At 36.0% G+C, this 17,361-nt stretch overlaps 1 protein-coding gene across 5 annotated transcripts in view; it reads left to right on the top strand.

The window, feature by feature from the left end:
• The window catches only part of LOC100772575 (collagen alpha-5(IV) chain), a 181,613-nt gene that overhangs the window by 127,548 nt on the left and 36,704 nt on the right, over nucleotides 1–17,361 (top strand). For all 5 annotated transcript variants that reach the window (XM_027433656.2, XM_027433657.2, XM_027433655.2 and 2 more), the window contains exons 30-34: nucleotides 9,073–9,186; nucleotides 11,616–11,783; nucleotides 13,021–13,110; nucleotides 13,525–13,674; nucleotides 16,793–16,891. In XM_027433656.2, coding sequence (XP_027289457.1) covers nucleotides 9,073–9,186; nucleotides 11,616–11,783; nucleotides 13,021–13,110; nucleotides 13,525–13,674; nucleotides 16,793–16,891 — 621 coding nt within the window. The remainder of the gene's footprint in view (nucleotides 1–9,072; nucleotides 9,187–11,615; nucleotides 11,784–13,020; nucleotides 13,111–13,524; nucleotides 13,675–16,792; nucleotides 16,892–17,361) is intronic.

Raw genomic sequence — 17,361 nt, 5'->3', positions numbered from 1 at the left:
GAGTCTCTCCATGTTAGGGATTGCAGCATTTAAAAGCATTTAGTGGCCTAGTGTTGAATTACGTGTGTATACTATCAGCTGCTACTTGTTGGAATGGATTTCTGCCAATCTTTTCTGATTACAAATAATGTCACGTGTTATTTCAGATGTGTGCAGGTATAATAGTAGACTAGAGGAACAAAAATGAATTTTCTCAGTAAAAAGTAAAAGCCTCTCAAGGTATTGTGAAATTTCTCTCAATCTGTGCCATTTACATTCCTACCAAAATGAATGAATGCACTTGTTTTCCCCCATCACTTCCTGACTATGCTAAAACAAAACTAAACAAGAAACAAAAAAAAATCTCCTGGACTTTTCTAGCCTGCTAGAAGTGAGTAGGTTTATCAGTATATTTTTTTCTTTAAAATATGTCATGGTAAAATTTTCAAATACATCAAATGACTTGACTGCATGTCCATTGCTTGGGCCCTGCATGTAACATTTTGTCTCCTTCCAAAGTATTTTTAAATAAAATACTGCGAATATATGAGCTAGAGATAGAGCTTTACAGTAGAAAACTTGCCTAGTATGTGAAAGGCCCCAGATTCAATTCTCAATCCCAGAACTGGAAATTCCATGTATAATACAAGTAGAAAAGACAGCACAATGACTGCCATATATGCCCATCACTTATGTTGTAGTATACGTATTTTCTCGTATATCTGTCCATCTTACCATATATATATATATATATATATATATATATATATATATATGTCAAAACAAGTTGCAATAGTGGTGCATTCTCCCTAAATTCTCAGCAAGTATACAATAATTACAATTTCAAAGGTGTCTATGTATTTTATTGCTATATAAAATCCACAGATGTATTTTCAGATTGACAGATACAACCCAGTATCATATAAACTTCCCAGGTCTTGAGATGCAGCTAATTGGTAGTGGATTTTCCCTCCATGTTCCAAGTCCTAGTATACACACACACACACACACACACACACACACACACACACACAGAGAGAGAGAGAGAGAGAGAGAGAGAGAGAGAGAGAAGGGGGAGGGGGAAACTGTCCCTTATTCCATTTTGCATGTCTCCAACATGCACACCAATATTGTTATGGATGCTTTTAAATATATTGTTATTCTCTCTGTTCTGGAATCCTTATATGCAGAATCATACAATATGTACATTCTTGTATACATCTTTCACTGAGCATGTTTTTTTTTAAAAAAAAACAATCCACTGTGCCCATCACTAGTTCTTTTTTTAAATAAAATTTTATTTACGTTAAAATCAATCTTATTTTACATACCAATCCCAGTTCCCTCTCCCTCCTGTCCTCCCGTTCCCCCCACCAAGCCCCCATGCCACCCCCCACCCACTCCTCAGGGAGTGTGAGGCCTTCCAGAGGGAATCATCAAAGTCTGTCACATCATTTGTATCAGGGCCTAGGCCTTCCCCATGTATCCAGGCTGAGAGAGTATCCCTCCATGGGGAATGGGCTCCCAAAGTACATTGGTGCATGAGGAATAAAAACTGGTTTCACTGCCAGAGGCTCCGGGTCTCCTAACTGACATCCACGATTAGAGGGCCTGGTTCGGTCCTATGCTGGTTCCCCAACTGTCAGACTGGGGTCCTCATCACTAGTTCTTATTACTAAGAAATTCTAAGACATGACTAAGAAATAATATTACATTGTGAGGACACCTGGGCTGTATAAAGTTGCTGACTATCATAAGAGAATCTATTAGAAAAGTTTTCCAAGTCATTTGTTGAATGTATGCTTTCATTTTGCTTAACCATGTAGCTAAGATTACAGCTATTGCTGTGCGTGCTCACTTATTAGAAACTATTAGATCTTTCTGCAACATGGATGTGCCATTTTAAAATTCACACCAATAAAACATTAATCTCTATCCTCTCCATAATTAAAGTTTTACTTGCTTTGTTTTGAGGTAGTATCATCAATTACAATTTTAATTTCTATTTCTCTGATGACTAAGGATGTTCAGCTTTTTATCTGCTCTTGTGGAATATTATTTAGATATTTAAACACTTACCAGTTTGAATTGATGGGCTGTGTTGTGTTTTATGTTGTGAATGCATTCCTATTATATCCAGAATCTTGTCCTTTTTCTTTTATAAAATCAGGAGTATTTTATTTGTGTGTTGGTTTTGTATTAGTATTTCCAGTGTCCTTGGATGAAAAGTTTTAATTTTATTGTTTTATTTATTTTTATTTTTAATTTATGTTTTTTATTATTATAATTTTGTGCCTTATGTAAGAAATATTTATCTGCCCAGCACTGTCAATACATTCCTTCCTATAACTGTCATTGATCTCAAATAATTTGAGTTTATGTCATTTTATTTAAAATAGAAACCCAATAGGGGATTATGCGGGAATTTCTATCAAATCAAATGCTGTATAAAGATGGATCTTTGTCTTTGCTGTCAATCCTGTTTCATTCATCTATTTCACTCGTCTTTCACTAGTACCACATTATTTATGTCACTGTACCTATAGATTAATATCTGAGCTCTCATAATGTAAAATTTAGTTTTGTTAAATTTGTTTAACTATAACATGTACTTGCCTTTCTTTTCAGCATAGTACACATGTATGTGTCTCTTCCTGGGAGTGAATTAACCATCATTTCATATTTTGTTTGTTTTATTGATCTCAAGCCTGAGTTTGATTAGTTCTTTTTATTTTAAATTTTTTATTCATTTTACTTACCAACCACATTTCCCCCTTCATACTCTCCACTGTGCTCCCCATCTCTCCCATCACCCCCATCTACTCCTCAGAGAGGGTACTACCATGGGGAGTTAACTAAGCCTGTCATATCAAGTTGAGGTAGGACCAATTCCCTCCCTCCTATTTCAAGGCTAAGCAAGATATCACACCATAGGGAATGGGTTACAAAAAGCCAGTTCATGCACCAGGGATAAATCCTGGTCCAAATGCCAGGGGTCTCACAAACAGACCAAATCACACAACTGTCGCCCACATTCAGAGGGCCTATTTTAGTTCCACACAGTCCCCAAGCTGTCAGTCCAGAGTCCATGAGCTCACACTACCTGGGTTCAGCTGTCTCTGTGGGTTTTCCCATCATGAGCTTGACCTCCTTGTTTATATAATCACTCCTCCCTCTCTGACTGAACTCCAGGAGCTTGGCTCAGTGCTTGGTTGTGGATCTTTGCATCTGCCTCCATCAGTTACTGGATGAGGGTTCTGTGATAATAGTCAGGGTAGTCACTAATCTGATTACAGGATAAGGCCCATTCAGGCACCCTCTCCACTATTGCTAGGAGTCTTAGCTAGGGTCATCCTTGTGGATTCCTGGGAATTTCCCTAGCACCAGGTTTCTCCCTAATCCCATAATGGCTCCCTCTATCAAGATGCCTCTTTCATTGCTCTCCTACTCCATCTCCCTCCCAACCAGACCATCTCCTTCCCTCATGTTCTCATCCACTATCCCCTCCCTTCTTCTCCCCCTACCCCTAATTTGCCCAGGAGATCTTACCTATTTCCCCTTCCTAGGGAGATCCATGGGTGAACCTCTTAGGGTCCTCCTTGTTACCTAGCTTCTCTGGGGCTGTGGATTGTAGCCTGGTTATCCTTTGCTTTGCATCTAATATCCATTTATGAGTGAGTACATACCATGTTTGTCTTTCTAAGTCTAGGATAATTCACTCAGGAGGATTTTTTTTTCTAGTTCCATCCATTTGACTGCAAATTTCAAGATGTTACTGTTTTATTGCTGCTGAGTAATACTCCATTATATAAATGTACCACATTTTCTTTATCTATTCTTTGGTTGAGGGGCATCTAGGTTTGTTGCTGTTGTGGTATTTTATTGTTGTTGTTTCCAGATTCTGGCTATAATGAATAATGCTACTATGAGCATAGTTGAGCAAGTATCCTTGTGGTATGATTGAGCATCCTTTGGGCATATGCCCAAGAGTGGTATTGCTGGATCTTCAGGTAGATTGATTCCCAGTTTTCTGAGAAACCACTATACTGATTTCCAAAGTAGCTATACAAGTTTGCACTCCCACCAGCAGTGGAGGAGTGTTCCCCTAACTCCACTTCCTCTCCAACATAAGCTTTCATCAGTGTTTTTTATCTTGGCCATTCTTGCAGGTATAAGATGGTATCTCAAAGTTGTTTTGAGTTGAATTTACCTCATGAGTAAGAATGTTAACGAACTCCTTAAATGTCTTTTGGCCATTTGAGATTCTTCTATTGAGAATTCTCTGTTTATATCTGTACTCCATTTTAAATTGGATTATTTGGTATTTTGATGTCTAGTTTCTTGTAATTTATATATTTTGGAGATTTTTCATTAAGATATTTTAACATTCTGTAGGCTGCTGTTTTGTCTTATTTACTGTGTCCCTTGCCTTACAGAAGCTTCTCAGTTTCAAGAGGTTCCATTTATTATTTGTTGCTCTAAGTGTCTTTGCTAATATTTCAAAAATGGTCTACTGTGCCAGTTCGTCAAAGGCTATTTCCCACTTTCTCTTCTATCAGGTTCAGTGTAACTGGATTTATGTTGATGTCTTTGATCCACTTGGTCTTGAGTTTTGTACATGTCAATAGATATGGATCTATTTGCATTATTCTACATGTTGACATCCAGTAATCCAGAGAATCATTAGGTCATACTTCTAAACCCTGTACTCCACAAAATTAGAAAATCTAAAAGAAATGCACATTTTTCTGGATAGGTACCACAAACCAAAATTAAATCAAGATGAAATAAACAATTTAAATAGGCATATGTGCCTACATAAACTTAGTATTTCACAGAATTATCCTCATTAGTCAGTTAGGAAAAAAATGAACTCTTTCAAAATTGATATAAGTAAATGATTTCACCAAATGAACACATAATGCATAATATATCTAAAGAGGGCTTAGAATTATAAATATTATAATTATGAAAAGTAAGTTTGAAATATAAGAAAACAATATTTTAGAATATTATAAATTTATAGAATTGCAACACCTCTTTTAAATAAAGCAAATAAAAAATTACAGATAGAAAATTATAATGCTATAGTCTCCATCATTAGGTTTTCTTGACTTTCCAACTTCATCAAAGTAATTTGTACAGTACTTAGACTTAGCATTATATGGACAGATACAAAATAGGATGCCTAGAATTCTAGCAGGACAGTGTCAGGAATTTGTCAACATTGACATTTGTAGCCCATTTCACCCAGTAAGAACAGGAAACCATTGTTTTCTATGCACAAACATTAAACAAGAGATGGCATAATCTTGGCCATTAAACAAACCTTAGAAAATTAAAAATAAATTTATTAAGACATCAATGCCAGAAAAAATTAAATAAAGAAATTATACCAGGAAGATATGAATGCTTGGGAAAATCATAACATATTTAGAAAATAGCCAGTGTACTTAAGTAAACCATGAAGTAAAGGAGAAATCATTAGGAAAATTGACAAACATGTCTAATTGAGTGAAAATAAAAGTAAAACATATCTAGTGGCTCAAAATGAAGTTTGTATGCTAAAGATTTATTAGAAAAAAGAAAAAAATCAGCCAGGTGGTAGTTGTGCAAGCCTTTAATCCTAGAACTTGGGGGGAAGAGGCAGGCAGATCTCTGTGAGTTCAAGGCCAGCCTGGTCTGCAAAGTGAGTTCCAGGACAGCCAAGTCTGTTACACAGAGAAACCCTGTCTCAATAAACAAAAACCAAACAAACAAAAAAGAAACCTTCTAACAAATAGAACAAAAAAACATTATGTATATGTGTATGAAACAAGCAAATGAAATCCCCATTTCTACTTTTATCTCAAAATAACTTCTAGGATACAAGCACCCTAACTTTTTCTGTAAAAAGTCAAACAGTAGCATATTTTAGATTTAGTGGACCACAAAATTTTGTTGCAACTTCTCTTTTTGGTTGGTTAAGCCTATGTAGTCTTTGTTTCTCTCATTGATGTGAAAAAATAACTGACAAAAGAAACAAAGAAGGAAGGATTTATTTTGGTTCACAGTTCTAGGGTACAGCCCATTATTAAGGGATTTCATGACAGCAACAGCTTAAGGCAGCTGTTCTCATCACATCTACAGTTGGGAAGCAATGAGATGAAAGTGCTTGACTCACTTTCTCTTTTTCAGAGTCAGGGACCACAGCCCATTTAGGATGGATCTTTTGTCCTAATCTAATCTAGTGTAGAGGATTGGATCTAGATCTTGTCAAGTTGATAATCAATATTAAACATCATATGTTATGAAAAAACCTTCTCAGCTCATGGACAATGGAAGCACAGTCTATCAGTCAAATGTAGCTTTCTTTTAAGTGAAAGGATAGGATAAAAATCTTTCTGATCATAACAGACAAAAACTGTTAGATAAGATGCTAAAAATCATAGAAAATAATAATTTGATTTCATTAAAATAAAATGTTTTCCTGTCCGGTATCTAGTGGGGTATTTGTAAGAAGAATATATAAAAATCCATAAAACTCAACAGTTAGAAAACAACTACAACATTTAAAAGTAGAGTTGGAAAGCATTGGCAACTATTTAAGCAGATATGTATATTTCACCCCCAAAAGACAGCCAAATGATAAGCAAGTGCATGTAGGAATCTTCAATAGAGACATTTGCAAAATGTAGGTTCAAACCACAGTGAGATAGATACATGACTATAAGAATTGGCTTTCTTTTCGAGAACAAGAAAAACACTGCCAAGTGTATAGCATAACTATGAGTTTTTCACATAGCTAGTTAGAATGCAAAAACAGTTCAATCTCCAGCATAGAAAGCGAAAACAAGCTTCTTTTTCATTTTGAAAATTTTGTCCTAGTGTGTTAGAAAAAGAAAGCGTGGTCTTACACTCTTAAACTGCAATCCCGCATCTATGTGTTTACTAAAGAAAACTATATGAAGCTGTGCATAAAAACCTGTAAGTCTATGTTCACAGGAGCTTTATTCATAATCAAGATTTGGAAACAGCCCAAGTGTCCATCAAGCAACAAAGATTAACACAATATAATGTATTTACACAATGAAATATTTGATTTGTGGTGTTAGGAATCAAGTCCAGGACCTCATGCATGCTAAACATACTACCGCTGACATAAATCTCATCCCAACATGTATCTTTCAAACATTTACAAAGTCAATTTCAATAGTAAAATAAATCTTTACAACAAACAATGCTAAAACGATTGGATATCTGTATACACAACAAGCATCAATGAATCTCAAATGCATCATATTAAGTGAATGAAAACATACTCAAGAGGCTACAGACTGCATGATTGTATTTACAACATTCTGGAAATGGAAAACTTGTTAGAAATAAAGTAGAGCAGTAGTTGCAAGAAAATTGACATGTGCAAAAGGATCAAGAACTGATAACAGGTCCTTTTGAGGACTGATAAAACAGTTGTAAATCTGGATTGTAGTAGCAGTTATATTGTTGAATACATTTGTCAAAACTCATCCAAGGATGCGATGAAAGAGCAGGTTTTTAAAACTTTTTATTTATTTTTTACATTCCAATCCCAATTCCCCCTCCCTCCTCTCCTCTCCTTCCTCTCCCTTCACTCCCCCCTCCAATCTGCTCCACAGAGAGGGTAAGGATTCCCCTAAGAAGTCTATTAAGTCTGTCCCATCATCTCGTTGAAGCAGGACCGGTGTCTAGGCTGGGCAAGGTATCTCTCCATATAGAATGGGCTTCACTAAGTCAGTTGTGTCTTAGTATTAGATCTTGAACCCACTGCCAGTGGCCTCATATGTTGTCCCAGTCGTGCCATTGTCACCTATATTAAGGGAGTCTAGTTTGGTCTTACCCAGCTTCCCCATTTGTCAGACTTGAGTCAGTGATCTCTCACTAGCTTGGGTGAGCTGATTCTGTGGGTTTCCCCATCATGGTCTTGACTCCTTTGTTCGTATTTTCAAGATCAGTTTTTTTTAGAAATATAATGTTTTTATTAATTCTTTAGAAAGTAATACATACTATGTAGGTTTCCCACTCTGGCCTGTAACTCCTTTAAAATCGATTCTTCATCACTTCATACATCCCAACTTCGTGTCCTCTTTTAAAAAAGAAATACCTCATTGGGTCCAGCTTGTGCTGCCCGTGTACTCATGATCCCACTAGAACATGAACAACAAACATCCCAGGGCCACATCCTTAAAGGAAACTGACTTTCCCTTCCCCAGAAGCAGTCAACTGTCAGTAGCTCCTGAACTAAGGATGATGGCACATGAGCCCCTCCCCACTCTATTCAGGAATGTCCACTAGTTTGATCTTGTGCAGGTAAAAGTACTGTGGAGTCCCTAAGTGCAGCTTTCCTGTCATGTACAGAATACATTGATTTTTCTCTAGTGATTCCTGACTTCTGGCTCTTAGAATCATTTCAGCCCCTCTTCCTCAATGGTATCTAAGAAAATTTCAATATATATTGAATTTTTATATATATTATATATATATATAATATATATATATATAAAATTTTGAAAAAGTGTGAATGATAGGAAATGCAGAGAGTAAACTTTCTAATGTCAAAATATTTTAGGCAAGATGGAGAAGCTTAAGTACATTTTCAGCTGTATAAACTTGAGTTAATAAAAAGGAAGATGTTGACATTTAGCTGCTTAAAGTTTAAGTGATAAAAATTGCATTTTCTTACACAGTTACCCATTAAGAATTACACATAGTAAGAAGGTGTAGGTTAGAACCTTTTGTGCGTTTTGAGATGTTAAGACAGGTGTTGAATTTGCATTGTGTTAAGTAAGAGTCTAACTATTAATGGGATTTCTGCTTTGGGTACTTATTTTTACCTTTCCTGGATAAACTAGTCTTATTGCATATTTTTATGCCATGTTTAGTTGATAGCATTGGAAGGCTTGCTATTTTCCGAATGAAAACAGAATAGCTGTGGATCTGGAGGAGAGGGGAGATGGGGGACCCCAGGAGGAGGGAATGAGGGGGAACTGTTGATAGGATGTAATGTATGAGAGAAGAATAAAGAAAAAGGGGGCATGTTGTTTTCAACATGTAAACTGTGTTTTTTTTAATAAGGTGATGTTGGATCAAATGGACAACCTGGCCCAATAGGGCCTCCTGGGGTGCCAGGGATTGGTATTCAGGGACCACCAGGACCACCAGGGACTCCAGGACCAATAGGCCAACCTGGTAAGATCACAGTAAATGTGCCTCTTATAGGACTTGCAGTGTATATGAATGTCTTCCAGCAAAGTGATTTAAGAAGTATTCTATGTATGCATATAAATTTATAAAGTGTGAATTATAGATCACAGCATAAGAGCTAATTTAATGCTTGATGTTTCCCCTCTCTGTTCACTTAAAATCCATCTGTTTCTAATAGCACAATTTGATAATCACACAGTTACCATTACCATATAATCATTGAACAATACAGTTTTAGAAACATAGACCTCAAACTGTTGGTGCTGATTATTTCAGGCCAGAATAGCTATACTGCTGTAATATATGACTTGCATGTAGAACTTCTTCACATTGTTAAAATATAAAAATCATAATGAGAGTTCACAAGAATGTTCTGTAAAAATACATAATAGGCCTTTTGTTTCCTTTTATTTGATCCCCTCCTCCATCCCTTTTCTTCCTAGATTAAGAATGATTTTATAACTGACAACACTAAGCTTTTAAAAAAAAATGGATACTCAGAAAGGTTTTGTGAACATGTAGCCTGGTGGTTTTGCCTCCATAGATAAATAATTGTATGGCTCTTCTATATTTGTAGGAAAGTCTATACAAATTGTGGATTCTGAATGAATTCATATTTTCTGTTTGCTCCAGTATAGTAAGGGCCTGCATTTTGGTATTTCAAAATATTGTAAAACAGTTCATAAAATGAACATAGATATGAACCTTTAACTGTTTTTAATTCACATGAACATATCACAAAGTTGAGCACAATTCAGATGTACATGTAATTCTTTTGAACACAGAGACTTATTTTCTGACCTTAAATGGCACTGGATATATTGTCTGTCGTTGAAAATCTCAAAACAGTGGTTAACAATATAAAATGCTCATAAAGACTATTTTTATTCATGTACTATTTTAAAACTCAATTTGAAGGCTCATTGTACCCTTTTATGGCCCCTGACATGTTGTTACTGATTGAAACATAAAAAAAAAACAACTTGGAGTCATGCTTTGAACTGAGTTGCTATAAATAGTTGCTTCATCATTCATGGAAAAAACACTCTGCCCAACTCGAATAGCAGTGGGATCTTGAAGAAAAAAAGTATTTTTAGTTTTGGCCATTACAGACTTCACCTGCTATTTCACAAAGAAAGATAAAATGAATTTATCACTTCTGTTGTATTTTATTGTTTCTTGGAAAAATGCATGACTGCATAGAAGCATTTTAAATTCATACATCACAGCTGTATGAAAATAGAACATCATAATAAAATACAAAATTTTAATCCATACTCTTTTTTGACTAGAGCTAATACCTTGCAATTGTTTTATTTATTAAATCATCTAATATTCTATTTCTGTATCACTTTCTCTTCCCCCTGCCAGCAGCATGTATACATATATTGATCATGAAGACTGCATAGGATCAAAACAGTGCAAGTTAATACATTTTAATTTACTTTATGTATTTGCCTGTAAATTTTTCCCTTACCATAGACTTTAATGTCTAAACTAATAGCATTCAGCAGTTAAGAAAAGTTAGCATGAAAAATTATTCAAGCATTCTCAATATGTAAATTTTCAAGTCACATTTTTATTATGCATGGAACATATATTCATTTTAAGATAAATTTTATCATCATCACCACAGCAGGATATTAACTTCACCCACTTTAAATTATCTTGATTCTTAAATAGTAAAGTGATGAGCAAGAATACTACCATAATGCTGCTGGAGCCTGGGTTAAAGTGTCTGACTAAAACTGCCAGAAGCTTATATAATATACTTGTTTCATTTTGCAATAGAAAATGTAATATAAAATAAGAAGAACTGATATTATCATATTATTAAAACAAAGCCAAGATCAAACCAAACTAAACTGACTTATTTGATAATTATTTAGAGGGGTCAACATAATATGTACTAATAATTGATGCCTATTATGTTGACCCCTCTAAATAGTTAGCAATTAATGGAACAGTGAAAATCCAACTGTGGTCAGTGGGTCAGTGACAAATTGTAAGATGTTAACAATCTACAATGAGATAAACATTGAAGAATATGTGTTCAAAAAATTCTACAACACTTTAATGCTGTATTCCTAATTATTGAATACTATAACCAGAAAACGGTGCTCTTATTTCATTGTTTTGGTATTTTGTGCTTTACTAAAATGTTAGTCAACAATGAACTAGGAATTTCTTCAAAATCTTGTTTTACCGTAAGTAATTTGAAAAAAACCTTAAAGAAATATGATTTAAAATGTGGAAGCTTGATTTTTTTAGTCATTTTTACATGCACAGTGCCAGAAGTCTCTCTAATGTGCTCTCTTAGGTTTATCATATACGGATCTTATCACTTCTTTACAAGAAAAATAACTAAATTCATCACTTAGAAACTGCTTCAATAAACTTACTTTGTTAACTAGGCTTACATGGAATACCAGGAGAGAAGGGAGATCCAGGACCTCCTGGGTTTGATGTTCCAGGACCCCCAGGAGAAAGAGGTAGTCCAGGGCCCCCTGGAGCCCCTGGTCTTACAGGTCCCCCAGGATCACCTGGTCTCCCAGGAAAAGCAGGTGTCCCTGGATTCCCAGGTAATGTTTAATAATTTTTCTGATTAGGGATCGATGAAACTAATATTAATATGACTGACATTTTCATATGGCATTTCACAAATTGACATTATCTATTAAGGAAGAGTGTAGGAATGTTGGAAACTCAGTTTGCTGTTTGCACTATGCTATGCCAAGGCTCAGTCACCACCCTATTTACAGCAATCTGTGCCCTAACTCAAAACGACATTTAAAAAAAAAAATCATAGTATTCTCCACATCAAGTCAATTAGGCTTAATAATAGTCACTCTAGGTATTAACTAACCTTACTTAGCTTTCCTGCATATTTGTGCTCACACAATCTTCAAAGCAATACTCTTCGTGTGCCTAAATGATGAACAAGACATTAAAAAATAGGCAAATTAACAACCCTCCTACCATTTACATCACCATGCCTTACTATGGGCAGCCTAGCCCTTACCAGAATATCATTTCTTATAGGTTTCTAAAAGACCTAGTCATCTAAATCGCAAATACATGCTATGCCCACACCTGAGCCCTACTAATTACATTAATTACCACCTTTTATTCTGTGTGACAGTACCAGTTATATGTTACTATATAATAAATGAATTGAAATGTGATTGTTTAAAGCAACTTTCCAAACGTTTTTCTTAAGAGTCTGTGTGTCAGAAATCAAGGGGTGGCTTTACTGGATTATTTTATGTAATTCATATGACTCCAACAAGAATGTTTGGAGTAGAAGAATCCAATTCTATAATGGCACTTTTCGGACTCTTGGGTGATTTTTAGCTCATGTGACATCTAATCATTCATAATGCCTCTTCTCATCGTTGTAGCATCCTCCCATTGCAAATAGCTTCACAAAGAAATAATTTCATGAGACAAAAAAAAAAAAATAAGGTTCTTGAGAGATTGCTCAGTGGTTAAAAGCACTGGCTCCAGATTCCCAGCACCCACATGGTAGCTCACAATTGTCTGTTAACTCCAGTCCCAGGGGATTCAGTGCCCTCTTCTGGCCTATGCGGGTACTGCATGTACATGGTGCACAGACATACATTTATCCAAAACACCTGTAACACGTAAAATAAAAGTAAATATGTACTCATTGATAAGACAGGAGAGGGAGAGCAAGAGGGAGGGAGAGAGAAAGAGAGATAGATATAGAGGCAGAGAAAGATAGAGCCAGAGAGATACACACAGAGAGAGGCTTTCCAAAGTTCAAAAATAGACAAAAGTTACTGTTATTTTCTAAAGGTGCCAAAGGAGAAATAGGTATGATGGGACCTCCGGGCCCACCTGGACCTTTGGGAATTCCTGGCAGGAGTGGTGCTCCTGGTCTTAAAGGTAAGAATTTGAATTTACTGAGAGTTATGTGTGACAAGAAAATTAAACATTATGTTCTGTCAATATAGGTTTTGATTTTCCTATTTTAAAACCAGCAGTGCCTAGTGTTTTTTTCTTTGTGATATGTCAGTTAAAGAGTCTTGTTTTCAGTTTGATGACATACTTAATCTGTATACCTGAAACATTGTGAATACTTAACCCAGAGTGAGCCTTTAATCATCATCTAAGAATTCCAGAAAGCAGAGAGATTATTACCTGACTTTTTAAATATGTATGCGCTCAAGTTGTTCATTGATAGACATCAAAGTACATCAATGTTTTGAGTGCTTATAGGGCTATGTAGTTAAGAGCCAAGTTATATTTTACATGCATTAATTATGGATAGACAAATTTGGTGTGCTTTGTTGATTTTAGGTGATGATGGCATGCAAGGTCAGCCAGGTCTTCCTGGCCCTGCAGGAGAAAAGGGTAGTAAAGGAGAACCTGGCCTTCCAGGACCTCCTGGACCAATAGATCCAGAGTTCCTGGGATCAAAAGGAGAGAAGGGTGAGCCTGGCTTACCAGGTAAGTGAATGGATGGATTAAGAAATGCATTATTTTTGCATATGTGAAGTTTAATTTGGGGGAGGTTACTAGGTAACAAACACAGTCCCATATGGATGCTAACACACACTCTTTCACTATACTACATACCCAGTCACTGAAGTTTGATTTTACACATATTTATCCATTTATGTATGTGTGTGTGTGTGTGTGTGTGTGTGTGTGTGTGTATTTGAGTGTGTGTGTGTGTGTGTGTGTGTGTGTGTGTGTGTGTGTGACTGGATGTTCACAAGTCAAAGAACAACTTTCAGCAGTTGGTTCCCTTCATCCACGTTGTGAATTCCAGGAACTGAACTCAGGTTATTGGGCTTTTCACGAAGCACCCTTTCCTATTGAGCCATCTTTCCTGGCCACTGACATTTTATTTTATGTATCAGAAAAGCAACTTGGAGTTACTGGATTCAACAAGTCAATTAGATACATAACATTTTGGTAGTGAATATTTCATTTGATTCATGATGTTTCATTGATTAGCTTTCTGCTTGAATATTTTCTTGTCGTTTCCCTGTCAGAAGCTACAGAATTTTTTAAAAAAGACTTGGAACTGGGGATATGGTTCAGTGAATTGAGTGTTTGTTATGCAAACATGAAACTGGAATTTGGATCCCTGGAACCCACATAAAAGCAAAATGGGCACGTGCCTGTAATACTAACACTTTTGAGGCAATGACAGAAGAACTAAAGGAGACCTTTGAGTTCAGTGAGAGACCTGTCCTCAATAAACAAACTTTCAAACAATCTATGAAGGCATACAACTTCAACTTTGGGCCTCTATGTGTACCTACAAACACACTTACCAACAAACCTATGTTTGTGTATACACACACACACACACACACACACACACACACACACACACACACACACAATTTTAATTATAATTACACTCATAATTAAAATAGACTTAAATAATTGCCTTCAGGTATCCAAAAGTATCACAGGAGTGTAGAAGAGAGAAAATGATATATAGCCATAATAATTTGGGAACAGCTTTTGGTATTTAGGAAATGTGGTGGTCCTTTGCATTTTTTTCCTTGAAACCAAATGAGGGTGAATAGTATAAAGATGTATATAATAGGTTTTAAATTATAAAACTACTGGTTTCCTTTTTAGATGTATAACATAGTCCATCAAAACTACCACAAAACATAAATATACATAAATTAATGTAAGACACATAGCCATTCAAACATTATGAAATTTTAATACTAGTCATTAATTTGTAGCTTTTAGTACATTTGCAATTCTTTTTGTGTTTTATTAATGTTGTCAGATGTACATGTATGTGTGTGTGTGTGTGTGTAAATAAACGTTGTGAATTTCTCATTGAGCATGATTTGATGAAAATTTTCCTTTAAAAATTATTTCTTTTATTAGAGTTTTTCACAAAGTACCCAAGGAGGCAGGAACATGTAACTTTTAGGATAACTAAAATAAAATGTCTTTCTTGGATATCTCTGCTTTTAAAAATCAGATTCTGTTTTTTAATGAATTTAAGCACATTTATTTGAAATTATTATACAGTACATCTTCACATCTCCTAATTAACAATGACAGGGATGTCTAGGAGTGAGTGGTGCCACATGCTAACGGCCTATAGTCTGCAATTCCAGAGCATAAGAGGCCAAGGCAGGAATTCAAGCCAGCTGGGACCTTAGTAAGACCTGGTCTCAATTAACAACAAACCCACTAAACCCAAACAAAAAGAATCAGAGTTGCTGATATATGTCAATTTCCTGTTTAGTATCCTGAAGGGTGACACCAAGGGTAAGACTTTAGTTACTCACGGATTCTTTTCTATTTGTTTTTCTGAAACAGGATCTTACTCTGTAGCCCAGGATGACTCAGAATGCACGGTGGTCCTTCTGCCTCGGTGTCTTAGTTTCATTTCAGTTGCTGTGATAAAGTACCCTGGCAAAAGCAAGTTAGGGGAGAAGGAGTTGATTTCAGCTTCAGGTCCCTGCTGACTTCCCTGCAATGATGGGCTGTAACCTGGACTCTGAGCTCAAATGAAACCCTTATCCCCTAAAATCAGATTCTTACTGATTGGTTGATTGGTATGCTACAATTGCCGTGTAAATGTCAGAGGATAACTTATAGGAGTGAGTTCTCCTGCTCCACTCTGTGGACTCAGGTCTTCAGTTCAGGCTTGGTGGCATGTTCCTTTATCCACTAAGTAATTTCACCACCTCCTAGAGTTATTATCTTAGGTGACTTCTTTTATTTTTTAGACATGCTTTCTGAATTATTAGAGTGGGAAAATATACTTAACATCTACTGTAGAATTACTAATGAAATAGTTTGAGTCAGTTAGGAACAAAGAATAAGTTGACTTTTTTTGGCTGGTCTGAATTTCTTGGTGGGATATAGTAAAAGGTGAAGAAACTAATAGGCAAGTTCTTGCTGAACTACACACACCATCACTCTCCAGGGTCATCTTTGTAATTCATGATCCATATCTGTATCATGTTACAGGCAAAGATGCTGCACAACCACCAGTACCAATCCTAAGAAAGTTTATTAAATTTTTACCAAAATGTGGCAGACACCCTGCAGAGCATCCTTAACTTCCCAAGCACTATGTAAGAGATGGTTTATATCCATCTTTTCTTCCCCAGGCATCATCTTGATATTGATTTCTGCTGCATCTATTTTGGTTATCTTTTCATTCTCATTTGTTCTAGGAAATTTTGTCATCTTGATTTGAGAAATCAAGTGCACTATCAGAAAAATGAGTTTTTGTTACAGAGCACAGAATTAGAGAAATGGTTAAAGTGCAGCAATCCCCCCACACACACACACGAGAGAGAGAGAGAGAGAGAGAGAGAGAGAGAGAGAGAGAGAGAGAGACAGAGATAGACAGAGAGAGACAGAGAGACAGACAGACAGACAGATAGACAGACAGACAGACACCAGACAGACAGACACAGACAGACACAGACACAGAGACAGAGAATATTCCAGTTTCCCCTATTCACTTACATACATTTCAACACTTAAGGACCTTTTTTGGCAAGTTAATTTGTTAATAAGAATCAGCATAACTTGTTTTTTATGCTTATCTTGTTATCCTTGGAAGGTATTCCTGGACTTTCAGGACCAAAAGGCTACCAGGGTTTGCCTGGAGACCCGGGGCAACCTGGACTGAGTGGACAACCTGGATCACCAGGACTACCAGGTACATAAGACAGACCACTGTGGCATTTGGATAGCTGACAATAATCCCTGGAAAGTAATTGTGACCGTAGCATGTTTAGTGATGGTTTGGATCTGGTATAAGTGCAGTGAGGCTTGACAAAACTGTTGACATTTAACCCAAGTATCAACAGACAACATGTCTAGGACATTTTATTTTGGTTATTCTGATTCATAGTTTGCTCACAGCAGACTGTATGTAAAACTATGATACAAGTAAGGTACTATATTTTACTACAGACACTCCTACATATAAATCAGACAATTATCCAGTAGGATCCTGAATAAGTCACCTGTTTCAGTTGTTTTTGTTGTTGTTGTTTGTTGTCATTTGGCAAGTCAATCATTCTGCAATGTAAAAAGATGATTGAAATTTTTAATTTTTAAGATTTCTAAGGATGAAAGTTTCTCAGGCCTCCTTGTAGTTCGTTACAGCACAAATGCTCTTAGAGT

Source organism: Cricetulus griseus, chromosome X, assembly GCF_003668045.3.
Source record: "Cricetulus griseus strain 17A/GY chromosome X, alternate assembly CriGri-PICRH-1.0, whole genome shotgun sequence".
NCBI classification, from domain to species: Eukaryota; Metazoa; Chordata; class Mammalia; order Rodentia; family Cricetidae; genus Cricetulus; species Cricetulus griseus.
This window is presented reverse-complemented; position numbering and strand designations above follow the sequence as displayed.